Consider the following 23,637-nt stretch of genomic DNA (forward strand, 5'->3'; position numbering starts at 1 on the left):
TTCCATAATTATTGTAAATAATAAAGGAGAAAGTGGACATCCTTGTTTTGTACCCTTAATAATAGGAATATTTTGAGATTTACTAGAGCTGATTTTAATATAAGCTAGACTGAAATTATATAACTGTGTTATAAGGTTCATAAGCCTCTTAGAAAAGTTTGGTTCTTCCAATAAAATGAATAAGTAGTCCCAATTAGTAGAATCAAAGGCACAATTTATGTCTAAACTCACTATCATAAGGTTTTTATTTAAATGCTTGACAGATTCTGTCAAAGTTAATGTTCTTTTAATGCTGTCATATAAATTTCTATGTATTATAAAACCAGTTTGATCTTCATCCACTAATATAGGCAAAACATGTTTTAATCTGTCTGCAAATATGGACATAAACATGTTGTAGTCAATATTAAGTAAGGAGATAGGTCTATACGAGGAACATATGGTAGGGTCTTTATAAATTTTAATATTGGAGATTTAAAAGTGTATTCCCAGGATGGAGGGATCAAATTATTATTCAGGGAGATATTATAGACTTGATGTAATCATTTTAGAGTGTTGTTAGGCAATATTTTATAGATTTCTGGAATAATACTTTCATTACCTGGGGCTTTACTTTACTTTAATTTGGTAATTTGTGTTTGAATGTCTTTAAAAGATATAGATTCATCTATAATCATGGTTTGTTCTTCTGATAATCTTTTTTTAATGTATTTATTAATAAAAGTTTTAATGGCCTCCATAGAATCAATAATATTAGGTTTCTGGTTAATGTTAAGGAAGAATTCTCTGAATTCAATTAAGATATTATTTAAATCTGAGATCATATTTGTTTATTTTTCTTTTTTTTTTAATCTCCTAGTTTTGTTAGCTAGCAATTTTAATGATCTAGGGTTTCAAGAGAAATTGATTAGTCTAAATGTTTCTAGATTAATCATGGTTTTATGATTAAGTATCTCCATATATTTATTATTCAATTAAGTTATTTCTTTCTTTTCATCTTTATCTCTCTTATTGTTATGTTTTAAACTGTCTAACTTTAGTTGTATGTCATATAACTCTTTATCCCACAACTTTCTTTTTTTATAATACCAATTTAGAATTCTACCATATACGTATGCCTTTAAAGCATCCCAGATATATACTTCAGAAATATCATTAGTGCTGTCCAGTTTGGGTTTCTGAAGATATAAACATTTAAAATAATTTTATTTTGTGATATAAGCTGGTATTCTTTTACTTTGATTATACTGATTACTATTAATTAGTAATTCAAAAATTATGGAATTGTGATCAGATAAGGGACGTGAAATTACTTTTGAGTAGGATAATGCATCTGTTAAATCATTAGATATTAAGATTATGTCTATTGGTGAATAAGTATCATGCCTATGAGAATAGAAAGTGAAAAACAATGAATTTGGGTCTGCAAAATTATTGTCTTTCAGAATATATAGTTTCATAAATTCTTTTAATAGTTTGGCAGAAGCAGAAATTCATCTTTTACTCTTTGTAGTAGTATCTTTATTAGCTAAAATAGTATTGAAATCTCCAGCTAATATTATATTTCCTTTTGCAAATTGCACAGTCTGATCTAAATGCTGTTTTACTGTACTAACTCCTATGCCTGGGATCCATTATAAATTCACAAGAGTATACATCGTTTATTTAATTCAGTAATAACCGGACAAAACATCGCTTTATTATCTCTATAAACTGCATGCATGTTAGGTAAAGGTATATTATTATTCCATAAAATTGTTACTCCTCTTTTCTTACGAAAATGTTCTGAACTTACTAATAAAAAATAAGATCTATTATCAATCTTGATTATATCTTCAGATAATAGATGGGTTTCTTGTAGAAATATTAATTGGGCTCTATAAAATGTGAGATACTTGAATAGACTTCCTCTCTTGCAAGGATTATTTAGACTATTAATATTAATTGAGATACCTTTAGCAAAAGAGATCTGGACAAAGCCAAAAATTATGACGGTAGACAAAGGCCAAAAATCTGGACAAATTTTAAATATTGCTTGTATAAACTTAGAAAGTTGCTAGAATAACATATTTAGGTTACCATGCATTTTCTGAATGATATCAAGTCTGAAACTTAAATGACTGTCATTATTTACTGAATTTAGTCCTCACTGGTTTGACAGAAAACCACAAGTTTTATGAAGAACAGACCAAAAATATGAGGCAAAATTCTGGACATTCCGTGAAATTCTGGACGGCTGAGAGCTATGCATCCTGTACTTAAATCCACCAAAAAGCTTAGGCAAATAGATTATATTATAAATTAATATATTAATACTAGGATAACTGCCCTTGTAGGTCATATTAAGATGATCCAATTCACCCATGTGAATGCACCCAAATGATATAACTTTATTTGTTAGTGAGCAAACATTGGCTATTATATTGCTTATACCTTAAAATAATTTTTTGCAGTATAAAATTGGACAAGTCTTCACAGTCTGATATATATATATATATATATATATATATATATATATATATATATATATATATATATATATATATATATATATATATATATATATATATATATATATATATATATATATATATATATATGACAGTCACTGTTTTTTTCTCTGACTTACTGAAAGACAAAATTATAGTACTCAACCAAAAATTAGCAGCTTGCTCTGACTGTATCTCCTTTCAAGGAGTCCATATATATATCATAACTTTAAGACGCTCACATTGTATTATATGAGGTTCATTTATCTTTAATTTGTATCTCCATAGGAAATACCATGATGTTATAAAATAAAAAAAAAAAATCAATTAGAAATCCATTTCTTTTAGAGCCACATTTTTTTACAAAGAAACTGTTTAAAGTTGTATGCCCAGATCTGAATTGTCACCTTTAAAAATATCTTGAAATACTGTGTGAAACTTATTGGCAGGTATTCTGAGAGATATCACCATCAATGCTATTTGGAAAACACCACTAACCCAGTAATGTGTCAGTGATTTAGATTTATTAAAAAGCCACACTGAGCACATATATGTTTCAGCCTTCATATGACCTCATCAGCATGAGTGGACTGGTTGGCTATAATTCAGAAACAAAGGGTCTTTACACCCAGTCACTGTCCATAATCATTAAGGTGTCTACAAAATAGCCCCATTAACATCCAAAACCAAAAAATAAATAGGTCACACAGACAAACCAATTAGTAAAAACTACAAGAAAAAACTAGCCAAGCTATAGTTTTCACTGTGTGATACCTTTTGTATGTAGACTACCCATTTCATTGCTATATGAAAAAGTCTTCAGTCACACCTCAGATGCAGCATCTCAAAGTCTAATGAGGTAGCATGGCATGATCAACTCCTTCCTTGTATTTTCACATGCTGTTGATTTTCAATTACACATTACCACTTTGTTTTGTTTTTGTAGGCACAAGTCTTCTTCACAAGGATCTGGATCAGGCTCCTCCCTTGGCTTTGGAGCTAGCTCCTCCTCCTCTTTTGGCATTGGCTCTGGTTCCTCCTCCCATGGCATCGGCTCTGGCTCCTCCTCCCATGGCTTTGGCTCTGGCTCTACCTCCCGTGGATCTGGATCTGGTTCCACTGCCCTTGGATCTGGATCTGGCTCTGGCTCCTCCTCCCATGGCTTCGGCTCTGGCTCCTCCACCCAAGGCTCTGGCTCTACCTCCCGTGGATCTGGCTCTGGTTCCACTGCCCTTGGATCTGGCTCTGGCTCTGGCTCCTCCTCTATCATATCCCAAGCTACCTCTATAAAAGTTGATCAACCTAAGCCAGTTACTCCAGAACCAGTCAAAGGTGAGTTGCATATTTTGCTTCATGTTATTTCTTGTTCTTTTAGAAATCACAAAAATAAGTAAGATTTGTTTTTGTTAGCTAGCTTTCAAAAGATAATTACTATATCAGCCCTTGGAAGTGAATAAAAGAAAATGAGCTTTTATTTTCCATCACTTTGGTACTTGCATGCCTAAATTATATATTACAAAATCTACAACCAGACATCTCAAAAGGTTTTAAACAATAAACAAACTGCATTGAAATATAATAGTTTCACTTAATCCAGTTAACTAGTGATAATGCCAATAATGAATTGCAGATGTCAGGCAATAAAAAATAAGTATTAGTTGTAGAGCTGAACCAATGTCTTAAATTGTTTTTTACTGAAGTCACTAAAGGGTTATATATGAACTGGCATGCATGTGTTTAACACCTAATTTTGAGGTATCAATTACAGTATTATATATATGATCCACTATTTTTACCAGAAAGCAAGGACTCTATACCACTTCACAGGAGAATTATCCCCTGAACCAATCTAGTTAGCACCACAACCACATCAATGTAAAATGTTTATAATGCCTATGGTATTCAGTCATCAATGTTTAAGTTTTCTGCCTCAAAACTGTAGCGACTGGGGTTCAGTTCTCATATCTGGTCATTCCTTGTCAGTGTGTGTGTGTGTGTGTGTGTGTGTGTGTGTGTGTGTGTGTGTGTGTGGTATCTACATGTTTTCTCCTTGCCTGCATGTTTTTCTCTGGATGAATTGATTACCTACATCTTCCTAAGATCATGCAGTTGACTGGCTCTGCTAAAGTGTCTATATTTGTTGCATTTATAAAAGGGTTTATGAAAGTCCAGTTTGCTTAAATAGTTAACAAATAAATTATTTTAATTAATATTTCAATACCAGCCAGACATGGTATAGGCAAATTCTGTATTTATTTATTTATTATTTATTTAACATTTGTTTACTGGGAAAGTCCGACCGGACACGGGTCCTTGTTCAGTGGTGGCCCAGGGAGAAAAGCTCCAATTATAAGTATTATTACATAATACAGTAAGAATGTATAACTTTATACAATTAAAGTAATAAAGAAAAGCACATTTTTATACAGGTAATAATAATTGTCAATTAGAACAGAGCAAGCAGATTTGTTATGAAAGGTAGGAATGTATACATTGAAAATATAGTAAATAAAAATACTTGGAGAAATTCACAATCATATGCACAGAGCTAAATGCTGGAAACATACTAATGTCTATGTTAGAAACTTACTGCTGGAAATGCTGGAAAAATACTATTGTCTATGCTAGATACATACTATTGATTAACGGGGTAAGTTTGATTCATGCATGATTCTACACGGTTCAGAGAGATGAAGAGAGTAGGAGTTATTTTAATTTATGAATGTTTGTTTGTAGGTGCAATAGTTAACACTAACTGAGTAGACTTTGGATAATGAAGCTGAATAGTAGTATTAGGTTAGTAGTGCAGAGAATGGGGTTAGCCAGGATGGTTACAAGTGTCTATTAAATGTGATTATAGTAGGATTTTAAATTGTGCCATAGAGTTACTATTGGTTATAGCAGATGGGAGGTTGTTCCAAGTTTTAGAAGTATAATAGGAGAAGAGTGATTCATCAGCTGAGTTATTGGCTTTTGTGATATCTAGGAGGAGTTTGCTATTTGAGCGAAGGGATCTAGAGGAGGTGTATTGTCTTATAAGAATTTGGAGAACTGGGGTATTATCTGGCTTCTGTAGAAGCTTAAAGGCAAATGTTAGTTGGTTGAAGTGAAGTAGTTGGGGAAGTTCTAACCAGCTGAGTTGTTTAAGTGATATACAGTGGCGAGTTTTGTATGGGGCATCTGTTGCAAATTTGGCTATTTTATTGTAACAAGTATTTAATTTGGAGAGGTCAGCTTTGTGTAGGTTGGTTTACCAGTTTAAATTAATCCTACCACAACGTATTGTGCTACTTGACATATATCTGAATAATTTTCCTAGACAGGCCAGCATTTTCACAACTAGGGGGTACATGTTCATTCAGGGAGGAAATACATATGCTGTTGCTGTATAGTCACAGTGCTCATCATGAATTTAAAAGTGGCTTCATTTATCTAAACAAAATACACTGTGCTTTTTGCTTAGGTTATCTGCTTATTTTACCAAAATGTTGCACAATACTTTTTTTTCAATAACTGTCCATAATGCTGTGCATATAATTTTAAGTTCTTAAATAAAGCACTAGCTTATGCCAAGTTAAAATAATTACAGTTTTTGATAACTGAATACAACAGCAAATGTCACTCAGCCACTCTAGATAATGTAGTTATAATTAATTAATTTCCAGTAATTGCAGTCTATTTAATCACATTGATTATTCACATTATTATGTTTCTATGATCATCTCTTCCCAAGTTACAAACTGAGTTAAAGCCAGCCTGGGGTTGTCAATAGCTTATGTTGTTACACAAGAAGTTACTGTAAAACTTTTGTAAAATTCTTAAACATATCAAAATTAATTTTACTGAAGATGTTAGTTAAACAAAGTTTTTATTGCCTTAAATATTTCCCTTCACAAGCAGTGATAGGCAGTCAATTTACTGTCAATTTTTTTTTTTTTTTTTTGCAAATGAAACATTTCATTATTTTGTGCATGGCATATGTGGGAAACTTGTACACACTGGATTCTGGAAAGCTGATGGAAACTTGACAGGCTATGTTTGTAAGCTGTGAATTGTTAATTCACTGATGACTAAACAGGCCAGACATGGGAACTAGAGGCAACTTTATACTGTAGAAACACACCAAGGGTGTGTGGAAATGAAAATTATGAAAAATCACAGTCATAAGCATAACAAAATTGTAATTAAGGATAAGGTTTTAATTTATCATGGAAATATTTTAACATCACACATTTACCAATATCTGCGAGAAACAAAATATTAGCAGCAGCTCTGAGACTGTCAGAGAAGTCTGTAGGTCACAGCACTACTACCATAGGTAAATATAGAATGAAAACACTAGAAATGATATTTTGGATGTGTTATATTATATGAAGAAATCACACAAGTATGATGGCCACCATGAAGCCATTCCTGGGAATAAAAAATTGAAATGATGCAAAAGGTTAGTGCTGTAAAAGTATGAAGGTGTAACAATAATTATGTATCGCATGGAGTGCCCTGATTATGCTCTAATAACATGAAAAGATAAAACATTTTAAGCATGTCCGTAGCATGAGACTCGACTATATTTATATATTATGAATGGGCAACATGATAAATGACTGTTTTGTGTGACAGTCACAGTTAGAAGTAGGTATAAGAGTAGGGTTAGTGTAGCCATGTTTCATCCCTCCCCTGCTCCACAATAGTAATGCATGCCCTTGTCCCTAACTCTAACCCTACTACTGAACCTGCTCCTGCCCCTAACCCAAAGCATGCATGTTACCTTGTAGAACCCTTTCTGTGACACTGCCACTACAGAAGATAGCTCACTTATCACACACACACACACACACACACACACACACACACACACACACACACACACACACACACACACACACACACACACACACACTCACACAACAGTATATCTATACCTTTACCTGAGCTTAACTCTAACCCTAACCCACACACACTTACACTCATACTAAATCTATCCCCTTACCTAACCTTTACCCTAACTCTAAAACTCACAAGCTCATACATATACTAGATGTATCCCCTTACTTAACCCTTACTCCAGGCTAAACACACACACACACACACACACACACACACACACACACACACACACACACACACACACACACACACACACACACACACACACACACACACACACACACACACACACAATAAACCTATACCCTTACCTAACTACCACTCTGACCATAAAATACACACATCGACAAGCAATCTCCCAACCCTACTACAAAGCCACATACCTTTGTTGGTCAACTCAGAAGTCACCCACTTCACTATTTTCACAAATCTACCTTTCACACAACACACACAACAGTTCACTTAACCAAACACTTGACTGTTCAAGTGAACTGTAAACACACACACACATATATATCTATATATATGGGTCTACCTCAGATAATTAACATTTCACTTACCCGAAACCCACTTAATTGAGACAAAAACACCAAATGTTGAATTAACCAAATGTTCACATCACTGGATTTTTACAGAACGAATGTAAACAGTTGTCTGACATAAGGAAATTTGCTTTTTCTCCACTGTAGTACGATCATGGAGTTGGTATATATAGTTAGGGGGTGTGGTGGGCACAGCCCCCACCCCATCTTGGTGGGTTTGACATGCTTTTGTTTTGATTAGGTGGGTTTCAGGTAAGTGAAATTTTGGTTATCTGAAGTAATATGCATAAATATATATATATATATATATATATATATATATATATATATATATATATATATATATAGATCTAAATGCATCATTTCTTTGTGAAGCTTTGTTCTAAGTTCATCTTCAGTCTCATTTTTCCAGATATTACTTTTTACGTCTTTTTCATATAACATGTATGTCTGTATCTGTTAGCTCTGTGGTAAAACTATACATCATATTGCTGTTTTCTTCTGTTTTTTTCTCTCCAAAAGAGTCATGGCCAGCAACTTCAGCCATGAACAATACCTTCAGCCTTTCTTCTTACTACAGCTATGCCATCCAGGTTGCTGCCTAGAAAGAAAACTCCTCACTGCTATCTCTACCATGTGAATGTGCTGATCTGTATAAAGCATCCCAAGGCATGACTTTCCAGTTAATACATACAGTGAATACAAGAGATTTGCTTTCCTTGGTTGCTCTCCTTCCTGTGCAGGTCAGCATCCTATTATACTTCAACAAAGACAGCTAATCAGTGTGTGCAATATCTACATTTAGAGCTGAGGGTCAGATTAGAGTTTTCTTCGTTAACTTTGCTTTGGTCCACAGATCCACCCCCACCCCCACACAAACACTTTTTGTGCTTTACCAAAAAATAATCCCAAAATTCATCAGTTTGCTTTCCTTTAAGTTAAGTACTGTTTGACATTTAACTATCCACTCTGTTTGCTGTATGAAATCTTGTTGAAAGTTTAACCCATTCACCAACTAGTGCTGCTGTCATTAACTATTCAATTTATGCTTTACGCCTGTTATAATATACATAAATATGTTAAAAAGAAAAAGGTCCCATACTATAACCTACGTAACTCTCTGGTTAATCCCTCACTGGCTTACTTTAACTAAACTTGTTATCTGGCTACTTCTGGTATTCTAAAATTCTGTTGTCTGTTACTTCACTATGGAGTATGCCACATTACCATTAAGAATCAATAGTTTTAGATAATGACATGATTTTATATACAGATATATATATATATATATATATATATATATATATATATATATATATATATATATACATACACACATCTTAGACAGTTTGTGTTACCTGACATGAAGATTTCTTTGAATGTGTAAATGCCATCATTTTGCTTAAATTTATCAAATCAGCCATAACCAACACAAAGTTAATTTTCAGTAGTATAAGTGGAAACCTTGCTAATTTTAAAATTGTGCAGAAAAGAGGAAAATCCCAGGATGCAAAAAACTCCCTTACCAACCTCAGTAAGAAGCTGAGATCCCTCATAAAATCCTCCAAAGCTAGTTACGAAAATAAAATTGCCAAAGATTCCAAAGACAACCACAAACCAGAATCTAAATGGCAATGCTCAGATCTGCTCTGAGCTACAACAGAATGGCATTAAATATACTGATCCCAAGGATTTTGCCAATATCCTGGCAGATCGATTCAGTGCCAACTTCACCCCCCTCTCACACCCTAAATGGCCCATCTCAATACTGGAAGATTGCCAAATTCCGGTAATAACGGCCACACAGGTAAAAAGCGCACTCTTCAAAGCTAAGAATACAGCATCCATGGGACCAGATGACATTCCAGGCTGTGTACTACATGAACTATAAAATGAACTGGCACCTCACCTAAGCATCATGTTTAATCTTACCCTCACCTCAGGCTTCATGCCCACTGAGTGGCGCACAGCTACAGTTATCCTACTCCACAAGGGGGGATCCACCTTGGATCCTGGGAACTACCGACCATCTGATGAGCCTGATCTGCAAGGCCATGGAACTTATTATCATGGAACGTATAAACAAAGACATCGGAAACCTTAAAACACTGGACCCTACTCAGTTTGTGTTCGTGAAGGGCTGATCTTGTCTCCTGAACCTGATTGACTTCTTAGAATCAGTCTCCATAGCTGTGGACATGGGTAAGACAGACCACATAGCCTATCTGGACCTCTCCAAGGCCTTTGACACCATTCCCCACTCTGGAATCATAGAAAAACTTACTAAGCTGGGCATTAATTCCTATGTCACTCGATGGGTTGCCAACTGGCTTACTGACAGAACCCACACAGCAAAAGTAGCTGAATCCAAATCCAGTTCCAGACAAGTGACAAGTGGAGTACCTCAGGGTTCAGTCCTGGGACCTCTCTTGTTTGGCATCTACTTCTTTCAAGTACAGGCCAACACTAAGGGACTCTGGCTAACAAAGTTTGCAGATGACTGCAAACTGGGAGCCATTATTGATCTCTGCTTAACATACAAGGCCATGTCAAACCCAGAGCTGTTGGACATGCTACACTTAAAGAAATCCCAATCCCTCATGCTGGAGGGATAGGTTCCTGACCCAGAGACTCCCCAGACTCTGGAATAGACTGCCCATACATGTCAAGCAGAGCACCTCTTTGGTCCTCTTCAAAAGGAACCTTGATGATTGGATGGGAGAAAGGAAATTCACCCCGGGGTCCAGGGAAGTAAATAGTGTGGGAAGAAATAGCCAGGGAATTGTTATATTTAGGCTTGTATAGGCCCTAGGGCCGATAGCCTAGTACCAACCTATGAACCTATGAACCTATGAATACAAGTTGCACTTTTTATACTCCATCTTAGATTTGGAGTTCGTGCCTGTTTAGTTCAAAAATCAAAGTCATTTTCATAACTTTTACTGTATTCTGGTGTTAGTTAATTAATTTTACACTTATAAATACAAGACAAAATCTAGAGAAATGCACTAACAGCTGGCTATTTAGGAACTCCACAGTAGTTCATGTAATTTTAAAGCTATTAATTCTTGAAGCATTAGAGTGAATAAACCGGGGAAAGGATTTAACGAGTTAGTTCTAAATTTCCATATATGTGAAAAAGAAAACCTGTAAACAAGACATATGTAGCTCCGGTTTTCATGCATTTTTGAAGCTTTTTTGTATTATTTATTCATTATTTGTTTGTGTGTTTATTTCAGAACCTGTAGCGACCAGAAAGACAAAGGTCATCATCGAAACTATTGTAGATGGTAAAATCCAATCAACTGAAGTCAAGGAAACTGAAGTGCCAATTACCAGATAACCGTGTTGCTACTATCAAGTAGAGGGAAGCTTTCATCTATGGAGCTAAACATGAAAGCAAAGAATTATGCTTGGTTTCAGATTTGTTGTCTTTTATGGAGAGTTCTTTTTTTTTTCTTCAAACCTAACATTCATATTCATTGTCAGGAAAATAAAAATCACACATTTTAAAACTAACATTGATTTTTCATAGCAATGCAAAAAAAATAAGTTTTGGAAATTGTTTTTCATTAATCATATCTGTCGGTTGTTATTTCACAGGTAGTAAGAGATAAGCTCCATTCATTGTGAGATACCTGATACTTAAAGCTCTTCAAGTAGTATAAACACAGAAGCTGTAATCCAGCTCATAGCTTTTAAACTGCAACATGTGAGTTTGAATCTACATAATGACCAGTAAGCTTTCATACTTAAATGCCATCACAATGCTTTTAGCTATAAAAATGCTTGTTTACAAAATTAAGTTTTGAATACTAAGTCATCAAGAAATATTTGGTCCGAGTGTCAGATTTCAAAAGTCACTATCCAGAGTACACACTTATTCAGAAAATCTAATTTATTTCCCAAAACATGATTATTGTATCCTATATTTATATTTGCCCAAAAGTCATAACCAGACATCGGGAACCACTGCCATGAAGAAACTGTCTCTAGGGAACATACAGCTGTCTTTGCTAGGTAATGCATTTTTTTCAATTATTCATAAATAAAGTGTACCTTCCTAATCCTTAGAGACAACATGCTTTTTGTTGTTGTTGTTGTTCACAGCTTTATTAACTCAGAGTTCAGCAAACAGCTTGCATCCAAAATTATACTCAGCATTATATTACAATTATATACTTATTGAGTTTACATATTCAAGTTTTCTTTAATTCATAAATGCTTTAACATGTCAAACTATTCCGTGGGATTCAATAAACACAGACTGTATCAGCGACCACGATGGTGCTCATCGTGCAGAATCATGCAATGCATATTAATGAGGTGCGGTGCATGTAAGGAAGGTTTCGCCGCTCATGGCAGTGTTACTAGCCATGAAACTTTGAAAGTGAATGTGGACAGCAATAAAGTGAAAGTCCGCGGATTTCCATGAAATGCCAAAATGACCACCAGGACTACACAGATAGTAACAATTCTGCTCAACATTTCTCCACAAAGGCCAACATAATTCAAGGATACATAAACAGAAGTAGGGACATAAAATGTCACATAGACGTGTTACAATGAAACAGAAACATGCCTGCCATCCCCTTTGAGCAAGATATTGTGCCAAAGGCATACATAATTGGGGACAACAGCCAATAAAATATATACAGATATGTAATATTGCACTTCAACACTTAGAAAGTTGATACAATAAATAGGTTGTAAATTAGTATGAACTGTCTGAATAGCATAAACATACAGCTGGATTTGTACCCAGTACCATCTGGCCCCAAAAAGGAATGGATCAAAGCAATAATATGTGGTGTCACACAGTCAGTTAAGTAGCACATGTACTGTTTCCTCATTTATTTTTTATAAAGCATTACTGTGTGATGGTACACATAGCACACCATTGCTAAGCAATGGAGAACATCACCTGTTTGTAAATGTATTTCAATGAATCCTATACTACTGTATTACAACCTGGTAGCATCTGACCCAAACAACAAGGAATATATCAATATATTAACACGTGCTGCCACAGAGTCAGTTTTGCAGTACATGTATTTCGTACAATTAATCCTAACTGTCACAGTTTGCAGGGTATTCTTATTGTTTTTCTGCCTGGATGCTTCCCATGTCACTACTGTTCTATGTTCCTCATTTATACCTTTAAAATCATTATTGCGTGATGGTGCACATTATGCACCAATACTCAACAGTGCTAATAGAAAATCAGTTAAACATATTGCTTACAGCTGTATTCTGACCCAGTACAATCTGGCCCCAAAAAGAAACGCATCACTGCATTAAGCACATTCATACCTGCTGTCACAGAGTCAGTGAAGTAGCAGATATTTGTAACAGCATTTAAGTCTGCCAGTTGCTATTCATCTCTTAAATACACCTGCTACTCAAATGTGTCTGTGTCATAACCTATTAATGCATTAATCCATCCCTTCTTGGGCCCAGATGGTACCAGGTTCGAATGCAGGTGTATGTAACACTTTCAAATACTTTTATTTGTAAATCCAAGAACCCAGCATGTAATTTGCTCCATTTAACATTGTGCAAACATAGTGCTTGAAGTTTTGCAATGTTGAGCACCATGTATGTGCGATAGTAAGCATCTTGTAGCACTTTCAAACAGTGCGCTTATTCCCAGTAACCACGATAACTACAATTGGTGGGAAAACATCATTCTATATTAGTCTTGATCCATAGTAGGCATTGCAGGCATTTGTGTTGAAGGAGTGAGATTCTGCACTCAAAGATGGGGTTTCCAGGAGTCCAAAATGTTAGTTGGACTCATAGTGAAAGAATGTGGGCCCAGGCTATTGCAGAAGGAATATTGTGGCTCATATTACAAGTCAGAGGCATGGAATAGTCTTGATTAGGCTGTGACCAGTGCTACCAGTTTCCCCTGTACTGGTGAGCAATGTAGACATCACTACAATGACCTATGGAGTATGAAGAGGGACACCCTTGAACACTGGATTGAGGAATGTAGGACTGGGGCACCGCACAGATCTGTAAGTATCAATTACAGAGATTAGCTGTAAGCGTTAAAAGCTGAATATATTCAAGAGTGGTATTCATAATAGTATTCTTTTATGTTCTTTTTTTTTCCACAGCTACCACAGAGAGAGAACTGAATATGAGAACCTATCGGGGTAGAGTGGTCCAGATGAGAGAAGCATGTGGTAAGTATGCACTAGAACAGTACTGTTATTGTAACATCAAAAGTTTAAGACATTTTTGGTATATTATAAAGTTGTATCAAATTGAGCATGCATACCTCAACTGCAAAAGCAAGTATGCATGCATTAGTCTGTAGCACAAAGCAGCAGTACAGTATTAGAGAGTAGTCAGAGGTTGTGGGTTCAAAAACAACACTTCCCAATTATACAATACTGTTAGGTTTTCATCAGTATTGCAATGTAACTTTAAACATCTAGACCAGTGACTGTAAATTGTAATCTGTATAACTGGAACACTCATATGTGCAGTAGATGGACACATAAAAGGATTGCTTGCTGCAATCTGTAATATAGTGTGCATCTGTTATGAAGTGGGTAGTCTTAAAAATAAGAAAGCTATTTGTTAGGAGTTAGCAGTTTTAAAAGAAAAGGTAACAGACTAGTGTCAAATAATTGTAGCAATGCATTATATGTCACATATGAAGTTACTAATGTTAGCCATTTTTTCTCTCACACAACCCTTATCTTCTCTTTTATTTATTTTTTTGTTTATGTTTTTTTCCACAGCACAGTGGGGTAGGCCTGCTCCACAAGATCTACCTGCCCCTAATCCACCAGATCAGGCACAAATGCCCAGCATGTCTGGGATGCAACTTGGCAGCACCTCCTCTGCTGTCCCTGCACTACTTGTCCCCTCAGGTAGTTCTGCCCTGCAGTATAGGCCAGATGGTACTGGGTTCAAATATAGCTTTATCTCATACTTTTAACCACTTTTTGCAAAGTGGTTGCTGCATGTTGGTGCAGGATGCGCACCATCGCACAATAATGCTTTAAAGAAAAGAAATTGGGAAAATAGGACAGTGGTGAAAAGGGGAGCAAGTAGGGGGAAAAACTAAGTGAAAAGTGGGCAGGAATGTGGAGGAGGAAGGTAGGAAAGAACTATAGGTATCCATTTCTTCAACAGTAAGAAATGTAAAATTTAAAACAGTAAAATTCAGATATGCAGAATATTAGCTGAATTTAGACTGTCACCAACAGAGAGATGTGGAACAACAACACCATCATGTTATATATTCAATTGGACTGAATCAAGAAGACGAGTTCAAAATGGAGAGCCATGTGCGGGATGATTTTTTTGTTTTTTGGGACAGGTGCCTTTTCTTTTTTTTCAGAGAGAGAGAGAGGAATGTTGGGGAAGGGACATAGGTATGTCTGGGTCAGGTAGTTTGGGTAGGTGAAGAAACAATTGCAGACGGACAGAACATACAAGACAAGACACAGGGACAATGATGGACACAAGAGGCTGGTGAATACCATGGTTGGGTTGAGGGTGGGGACATTGAGTACCTATGGATGAGAATTTAGGTGACCATCAGAATCGAGTCCTCGCCCATTGGACTGTCATCACTGTCACCTCACTGTGCCAATGGCTGCAGTGCCTGCTGTCTGCATCTCCTGCTCATGTTATTAGGTACAATGATAGAGAGCAGTGTCTGCATCCAGTGTAGGGGTGCACTAACTGTGTGGCGCACAATCCTTTGCACCACACCTGGCAGTTCATTGCAGGTGATAAACTGACCACCTCTGCCACTGCTCCTGGAGAGAACCACTGGCCTATCCTGCAGGGCAGAAGGGGCCAGATAGTGCATTGGCAGCAGAGGTGTGCTGCCAGGTTAAATCCCAGATGTGCTGGGCATTGGTGTTGTAGCCAGTGGGATGGGGATCCTGTGGGGCAGGCCTACCCCACTGTGCTGTGGAAAAAAAACAAAACAAAACATAAATAATAAAAAAAGAGAGAGGATAATGACTGAGGTGAGAGAGAAAAAAAGGATAACATTAGTAAATTCATATGTGACATACAATGTATTGATACAATTATTTGACTCTATTCTGTTACCTTTACTTTTAAGACTGCCAACTCCTAACAAATAACTTTTTTACTTGTAAGACTACCCAGCCCATAACAGATGCATAATATACTACAGATTGCAGCAGTCAGTCCTTGTGTGCATATATTGCAAATATGCATGTTCTGGTTATACCGATTACAGATTACAGCAGGCCATTTTTGAAACCTGCTATAAAAGTTTGAATTTACTTTATAATACTGATGACAAATTAACAGTGTTGTATAGCTGGGAAGTGTGCATGTGAACCCACAACCTGTGACTACTGTCTAATTCTGTGCTGTTGGTTTGGTCTATAGACTAATGAATGCACAGTTTGTTTTTAGAGTTGACAGGTGACTGCTCAGTTTGAAATAAGAATATTGAACTGTTGGTTTGTGCCACACAATGTATGCATACTTGCTTTTACAGTTGAGATATGCATGCTCGCTTTGATACAACTGTATAAGATACACCAAAAGAACTATCTTAAACTTTTAATGCTACAGTAACAGTACACTGTTCTGCTGCATGCACACTACATGCTTCTCTCACCTATGTTAGTCTAGTGGCATGGGTTCTCACATTTATTTCTCTCTCTGTGACAGCTGTGGAAAAATCAGAACAGAATACCATTATGAATACCAGTCCTGACTATATTAAGCTTTCAGCTCTTGCAAGTAATCTCTGTAACCAATGCTTACACATCTGTGGGGTGCCTCCTGTCCTACACTCTTTGATCCAACTTTCAAGGGTATCCCTGTTCCTCCTCTGGAGGTCGCTGTTGTGGTGTCTACATTGCTCCCCAGTGTGTAGCACTGGTCACAACCCAGGCAATCCTATCCCTTGCCTCTGACTTGTTGTCGGAGACACAATAGTCTCTCTGCAATAAACTTGGCCCATGTTCATTCAGTAGGAGTACAACAAACACTTTGGACTCTTGGACATCCCATCTTTGAGCACAGAATCTCACTCTCTCTCCATGAAAGCCTTCCATGTCTACCACAGGTCAAGGCTAATGTAAAATGATGTTTTCCTGCCAATTGCAGTTATTGTGTTTACTGGGAGTGTGCACACAGTTTGAAAATGTTGAGTATCACTTACTGTCATGCAAACATTATGCTCAAAGGTGCGCACTGCCTAACAACATTTTGTGTGATGGCAAGTGATGCACAACAGTGGCAAGCAATGCAAATTCAAGGTTATTTGGTATGCAAGCAGTGTAACTGTGTTAGTCAAATGTGAAGACTATGTCAGTCCAGATAGCAGAAATATACTTGCAGGAACATAGTACGCATTATACCCACAGTCTTACATTTGATAATAAATAGGCAATACTTAGATAATTAAATAAGTAAATAAATGACACAATATTAGTGCCTCAACCCTCATACATATAAACATTAACATCATCTACACTATGTCAAGTGAGTCTGACTATAATGTGAAGTGGAACAACATTAAAAGTGTATGGAATACATGGTATTCAAACCCAGGACCGTGTGTATGGTGGTCCTACACTTACACCTGTTGCCACAAAAAGGGTGTAAAAATACTTGCCTATGTTGCATTTTATTGCTATAAACTGCAATGTCACAACAGTAAAACAAGGTTGTACACTTTGTACTAGAAGCCAGGCCCATATGGACTCCAGCCCTACACTTAATACCTGCTGCCACAGGATTAGTTACATGACATTCCCTATCTTAGTATTCATTGGTAAGTTCTTGCTGTTAACTGCAGATTTACACCACTTACTGGGTTTGCACAATGGCCAATAGCATTAATTGAATGTATCTGGTTTCTATTTTTGGCTGTCTGCTTCCTGGGTGGTCCTGGTTATCTGGTACAGTGTTTGCATGATGCCGTGCATCACACAAACAGTGGCAAAAAATGAACTTTAAATGAAAAAAACTAAGGGAAGGGGAAAAATGCTGTGTTATCATACAGTCCTAAGATCAAAAAATCATGGAGTGACATGTGATGTGCACTATATGTTATACGTTTGGACTGGAAAAAAATTGTGTAAGAGAAATGTTAGAAAGTAATTATACACATTTCAGTTTCTTACTTCACAACCCTCACAAGAGCATTCGCTATAAAGTTTTGACATTTAGATGCTATCAGCTGTTGAATTTCCCAAGGCCAATATAAGTTAAAAAAGGAATGACCAGTTAAACACCATAAATGTAGATACACTAAGCAGTAAGTTAGCTATGCATCCTGAACATTAGACAGAAAGCCTTTGTCTCCCTGAATCCAAAATATAGAAACAGATATATGGTACAGTTATCATAACTTGCACAGGGTGTTATATAGTGGTCATTACAGATAGAAGTTACAAAGTAATGATGCACCTTGCAGTTCCTGACTTCATAGCCTTTACAACAGTATTCACTATAAAGTTTCGATATTAGGATCCTATAAACTCAATACATTTCCAAGGAAAATATAAGTCACAGGTACAATGAACATTTCTAAAACACAAATGCAGATATAGTAAGCAATAAGTTAGCTATGCAACCTGGGCATCAGACACAGATTTTGTGTCCCTGAATCAGAAACATAGAAGACAGGGACATGGCACAGTTATCATCACTTGCACAGGGTGTCGTGTGGGTAGGCAGGAAGTCTAGGCTGACACAAAAGGTTGTTGAGTGTGTGTGAGTAAGAAGGAGAAGAAGGCAGACATTTGGACAAAACCAGAAATGGGTAGTGAGACAAAATGAGTAACTGTTGTGTGTGTGTATGTAGCAGTCCTCCATGTGAAATTGGTGTGTGATCTTGTGCATGAACACAGCCAAGCTGAGTGCTAGCTCTACAGATTGGTGTTTTGGATAGGGGTGAGCCATGCATGGTAGAGGTGGCAGTTAATTGTTGTCATCTCTGACTATGAGAACTGGCTCTGCCGGGAGTTGCACTAGCATATTGACATCCAGTACCATGCGTAGATAAAGTGCTGCTACCTGAATGTGACTACTGTCTGCTGGATGAGCTCCCTTCACAAGAATGTCAAGTACTATGACCCTATAGCCTGCCATGTCTGTGTGGACAGCACACTCACTGATGGAGCAGTGGACATTATGCCACAGTGGGAGCATGATCAGGCATGGCCACGTTGGCTGACAGCAGATGATGTGGCTGACCTACACCCAAGAGGATGCAATTCCTCTCCCAGCAGACGTTCCATCAAAGATACTGCTCATTCCATGACAGACACCCCTTGATCCATCATAGACAGCCCTCATTCCACTGTGGCATTCATCTGATCCAGGGAATCTGTAACATGGTGGAGGTAATCACACATGCCAGAGTGTGCCACATCCGCAGTCCTGAGCATTTGTCTGCAGCACCAATGAGAATGTGCCTGTGCCTCCATGATGGCCCTAAACATACTTAGAGTGGCACTAGAAGTGATACCGACACCAGATGAAGGAGGGACAGCAGGTCCCCTCTGAACACCCCTATTAATCCTCTTGTGTGGTGCCTCGCCCACACTTTGCCTATGGTCAGACTCAACAGGCACTGACGCCACAGTAGCCACACTTCCCTGTTCAATGTTCTTGCCCTCCACCTGTCCAATCTATGTGGCCTCAGTGGAGTGGGTAGGCATAGGCCTACTGGATGTGTGCAATGTAGATGTAAGGGGTGCTGTATGTCAACCTCTGTGAAGATTCAACCTCTGCACCCCCTGACCGTGCCTCAGGTTGGCAACCATCATCATCAGTGTTGGCTGAGACACTGACATCAGGTGGTACAGGACCCACAGTTCCACTGTCAGACTCACCAGTGATAAAAAACAAGAAACACAGGCATATATTAATACCAGCACTATTATAGTGTAATATATGCTAACAAAGTACCACTGCTGCCACTATTACAGACACAAGCCTTTATCATCAACATAATACAGAAGTTACAGACCATGCCCTGATGTATTTGGATAGATTAAAAGCCATATCACTATTAGCTGTCTAGTATAGGATGAAGTCACGTCTACCTGGCCTGGTGGGATTACTGCATATTCAAAGCTAGCATATAGCTGATGACAGCAGCAGAGTCTGTTGAGGCCAGACTAAGTATCTCACATGCTGGTGTAAAATGCTCTCAGTAATGCCAAGCAACAAGTGACAGACACAAACACACCCAGTTGACTGTAGTGAGAATAAAACCCCTACCTATCTAAGTACACAGACTACAGAATACTTAACACAAGCACCACAACACAAGTTTGATTTATACAGGGGTGCAGGTGAACTTATAGCAGATGACAACAACAGGCTATGCGGGAGACAAGAGGTTGGGAGGCCTGTATGAAATGGATGTGCACACATGAGTAACTATCAAAAAACTGGCAATCCATGTAATTGGTGAAGACACACATATACACCAAGTTGGCTGCAGTGGAAATAGAACCCCTAACTTAATAGACAGACTACAGAACACAGTACTTAAAGCACCAAGGCACAAAATTGGTATATACAGGAGTGCAGGTGAACTTATAGCAGATGATATTGGCAGGCCATGTAGGAGACAACAGTTTGGGAGGGCTGCATGAAATAGATGTGTAGGCTTGTGCAAATATCAAAACACTGGCAATCCATGCCATTGGAATAGTAACTGTAGGATTCCACGTCTACTCTTCTGACTAGACATACATAGTCGACTGCAGTGAGAACAGAACATGTGCCTAAGTCCACAGACAACAGAACACAGTACTTAATGCATGCTCCAAGACACAAGTCTGACTTATACAGGAGTGCAGGTGAACTTATAAGAGTGCATGGATCATGCTATCCCTAACAGAACCAAGATGTTATCCTCCAAAAAAAGGAAGCTGATCTGATGGTCCCCTGCCATAAGCAAACTTTACAACAGAAGGAAGAAACTGTTGCAAAAAAGAATACAAATCCCATGATTGGAGGAACTCCCTGGTCAGCCTCAGTAAGAAGCTGAGATCCCTCATAAAATCCTCCAAAGCTGGTTACGAAAACAAAATCGCCACTAATTCTAAAGACAACCACAAAGCATTCGATAACTATGTCAAGAATCTCAATGGCAACACTCAGATCTGCTCTGAGTTACAGCACAATGGCATTAAATATACAAAAACAATTGATATTGTCAACATCCTGGCACATATGTCCAATGCTAACTTTACCCCCCTCTCACCTCCTAAAGGGCCCATCTCTATACCAGAAGAATGCAAAGTTCCTGTAATCACAGCTGCACAGGTAAAAACCACACTCTCCAAAGCCAAGAACACAGCATCCATGGGACCTGACAACATCCCAGGCTGTGTTCTACATGAACTACGGAATAAACTGGCACCCCACCTAAGCACCTTGTTCAATCATAGCCTCACTTCAGGCTTTGTGCCCACTGAATGGTGCACAGTGACGGTCATCCCACTCCAAAAAGGGGGAGCCACCAGGAACCCCAGGAACTACTGCCCCATTAGCCTAACAAGCCTGGTCTGCAAGGCCATGGAATATATCATCATGGAACTTATAAACAAAGACACTGGTATTCTCCAAACTTTGGACCCCACCCAGTTTGGGTTTGTAAAAGGCAGATCATGCCTCCTAAACCTGATAGACTTATTTGAAGCAGTCACCAAAACCATAGATGAGGATATGGTGGCTTGCACAGCCTATCTAGATCTCACCAAGGCTTTTGACACCATCCCCCACTCTGGAATTATAGATAAACTCACTAAACTAGGTATAAATCCCTATGTCACAAGATGGGTTGCCAACTGGCTCACTGACAGAACCCACACTGTGAAAGTAGCAGACTCCAAATCCGACTTCAGACCAGTAACAAGTGGAGTACCACAGGGTTCAGTCCTGCATCCTCTTCTGTTTGGTATCTACTTTTTTGAAGTACAGGCTAACACAGAAGGTCTTTGGCTAATAAAGTTTGCAGATGATTGCAAACTAGGAGCCATAATCAAAACTCCTAATGATGTGGACATCCTACAAAAAGGCCTCACTGAGACAAATGCCTGGTGTCAAAGCCATGGCCTCAAGCGCAATGCCGAAAAGTGCATTGTCATCCCCTTTGGTAAAAACTCTGTACCCATGAGCTACCACATAGGTGGTAGTCCACTTAACACAGAAAGTATGATAAGAGACCTTGGGACACAGGTGGACAGTAGCCTCTCCTTTGATAATCACATCACCACAGTAGTCAGGAAATCCTTCTATGTGGCACACCTCATCACAAAAGGTTTCTCATCCAGGGAAAAGAGGCCATTGTTCCCCTCTACTCATCACTCATTAGACCCATTATAGAGTACAATGCCCCTTTTGGTATGTACCTCACAAGACATCTACAACAACTGAAAAGGCCGCAGAAATACCTCACAAAGAGGATTACTGGCCACAAACAGATGCCCTACGCAAACCATCTCAAACAACTCCAGCTTTACTCAGTCACATATCGCCTACTCAGAGGCGATCTCTGCCTAACATACAAAGCTATGTCAAACCCAGAGCTGTTGGACATGCTCCATTTAACGAAATCCCAATCCCTCTGAGCTACACACTCTAGGGACCTAAACCTTGTCACCACAATAAACAGAACATGCTGGAGGGATAGATTCCTGTCTCAGAGACTTCCCATACTCTGGAACAAACCACCTAACTATATCAAACAAAGCTCCTCATTAGCACTCTTCAGGAAAAATCTTGATGATTGGATGGGAAATAGGAAATTTACCCCAGGGATCACCTCTGTGGCTCTGCTCGACATTGACACAGAAAAATATATTTCTTGGGTGGAAAAAGCCAGGGTACCTTTTTGGCTAGGCTTATATAGGCCCTAGGGCCAATAGCCTATTACCTACCTATGAACCTATGAGCCTATGTGCAAGCTTGAGCAGGTATCAAAATACTAGCAGTCCTTGCCATTGCTGAAGTAAGTGTAGGATACCACATCTACTGTGCTGACTAGACACACACACACACACACACACACACACACACACACACACACACACACACACACACACACACATACAGATTCAAGTGCAGTGAGTACAGAACTCCTACCTAAGTACACAGACTACAGAAAAAAGTACTCAACGCAAATGACACAACACAAGTCTGCTTTATACAAAAGTGCAGGTGGACGTATAGTAGATGACATGAGCAGGCCATGTGAGGAACAACAGCTTGGGAGGCCTGCATAAGCACATAGCTTCATAGCATCATATGAGACCACTAGCCTAATAGCACTAGGATGTTTAGAAGACTAGCTGTGTAACAACACAAGTACCCTTATTGAGCATAGCTGGTTGTTTGAATTTAGCAGAGTGAAGCTGTGAGCATAACCAAATGGCCCTGTCCATGAGGAAGTACACAACATTAAATAGTGCACTTTGTAGAGTACTTTTATGTGTGAAAAATGTCCCCAGCCTTGTAGTACTTGTTGGAGGGCAACACATGGATGCATTGTAAATATACTATGTATAGTTAGATCGGGGCCTTACTTTTCAATGTTTCCACATGCAGTTTTATGTCATACAAAGGAAATGGACATTAAACACCAATAATAAACCATCATATATACAGCTCCATATGGCAGCGAGCTGCAGATTTGTGAGATGTTTAACAAAGTGTCAATGCATGCGAGATATACC

At 38.0% G+C, this 23,637-nt stretch overlaps 1 protein-coding gene across 2 annotated transcripts in view; it reads left to right on the top strand.

Annotated features, from left to right (window-relative positions):
• The window catches only part of LOC122788074 (keratin, type I cytoskeletal 15-like), a 170,202-nt gene extending 158,217 nt beyond the window's left edge, over positions 1 to 11,985 (top strand). Inside the window, exons 7-9 of one of the 2 annotated variants that reach the window (XM_044054998.1) lie at positions 3,436 to 3,626; positions 3,729 to 3,821; positions 11,158 to 11,985. In XM_044054998.1, coding sequence (XP_043910933.1) covers positions 3,436 to 3,626; positions 3,729 to 3,821; positions 11,158 to 11,261 — 388 coding nt within the window. In that variant the 3' untranslated portion in view covers positions 11,262 to 11,985. Of the gene's footprint in view, positions 1 to 3,435; positions 3,822 to 11,157 lie in introns of both variants that reach the window. The other variant, XM_044054997.1, reaches the window with a different exon arrangement.
• The last annotated feature ends 11,652 nt before the right edge of the window (positions 11,986 to 23,637 follow it).

This window comes from Protopterus annectens, chromosome 13.part0, assembly GCF_019279795.1.
Source record: "Protopterus annectens isolate FY-2018-M chromosome 13.part0, PAN1.0, whole genome shotgun sequence".
In the NCBI taxonomy this organism is placed as follows: domain Eukaryota; kingdom Metazoa; phylum Chordata; order Ceratodontiformes; family Protopteridae; genus Protopterus; species Protopterus annectens.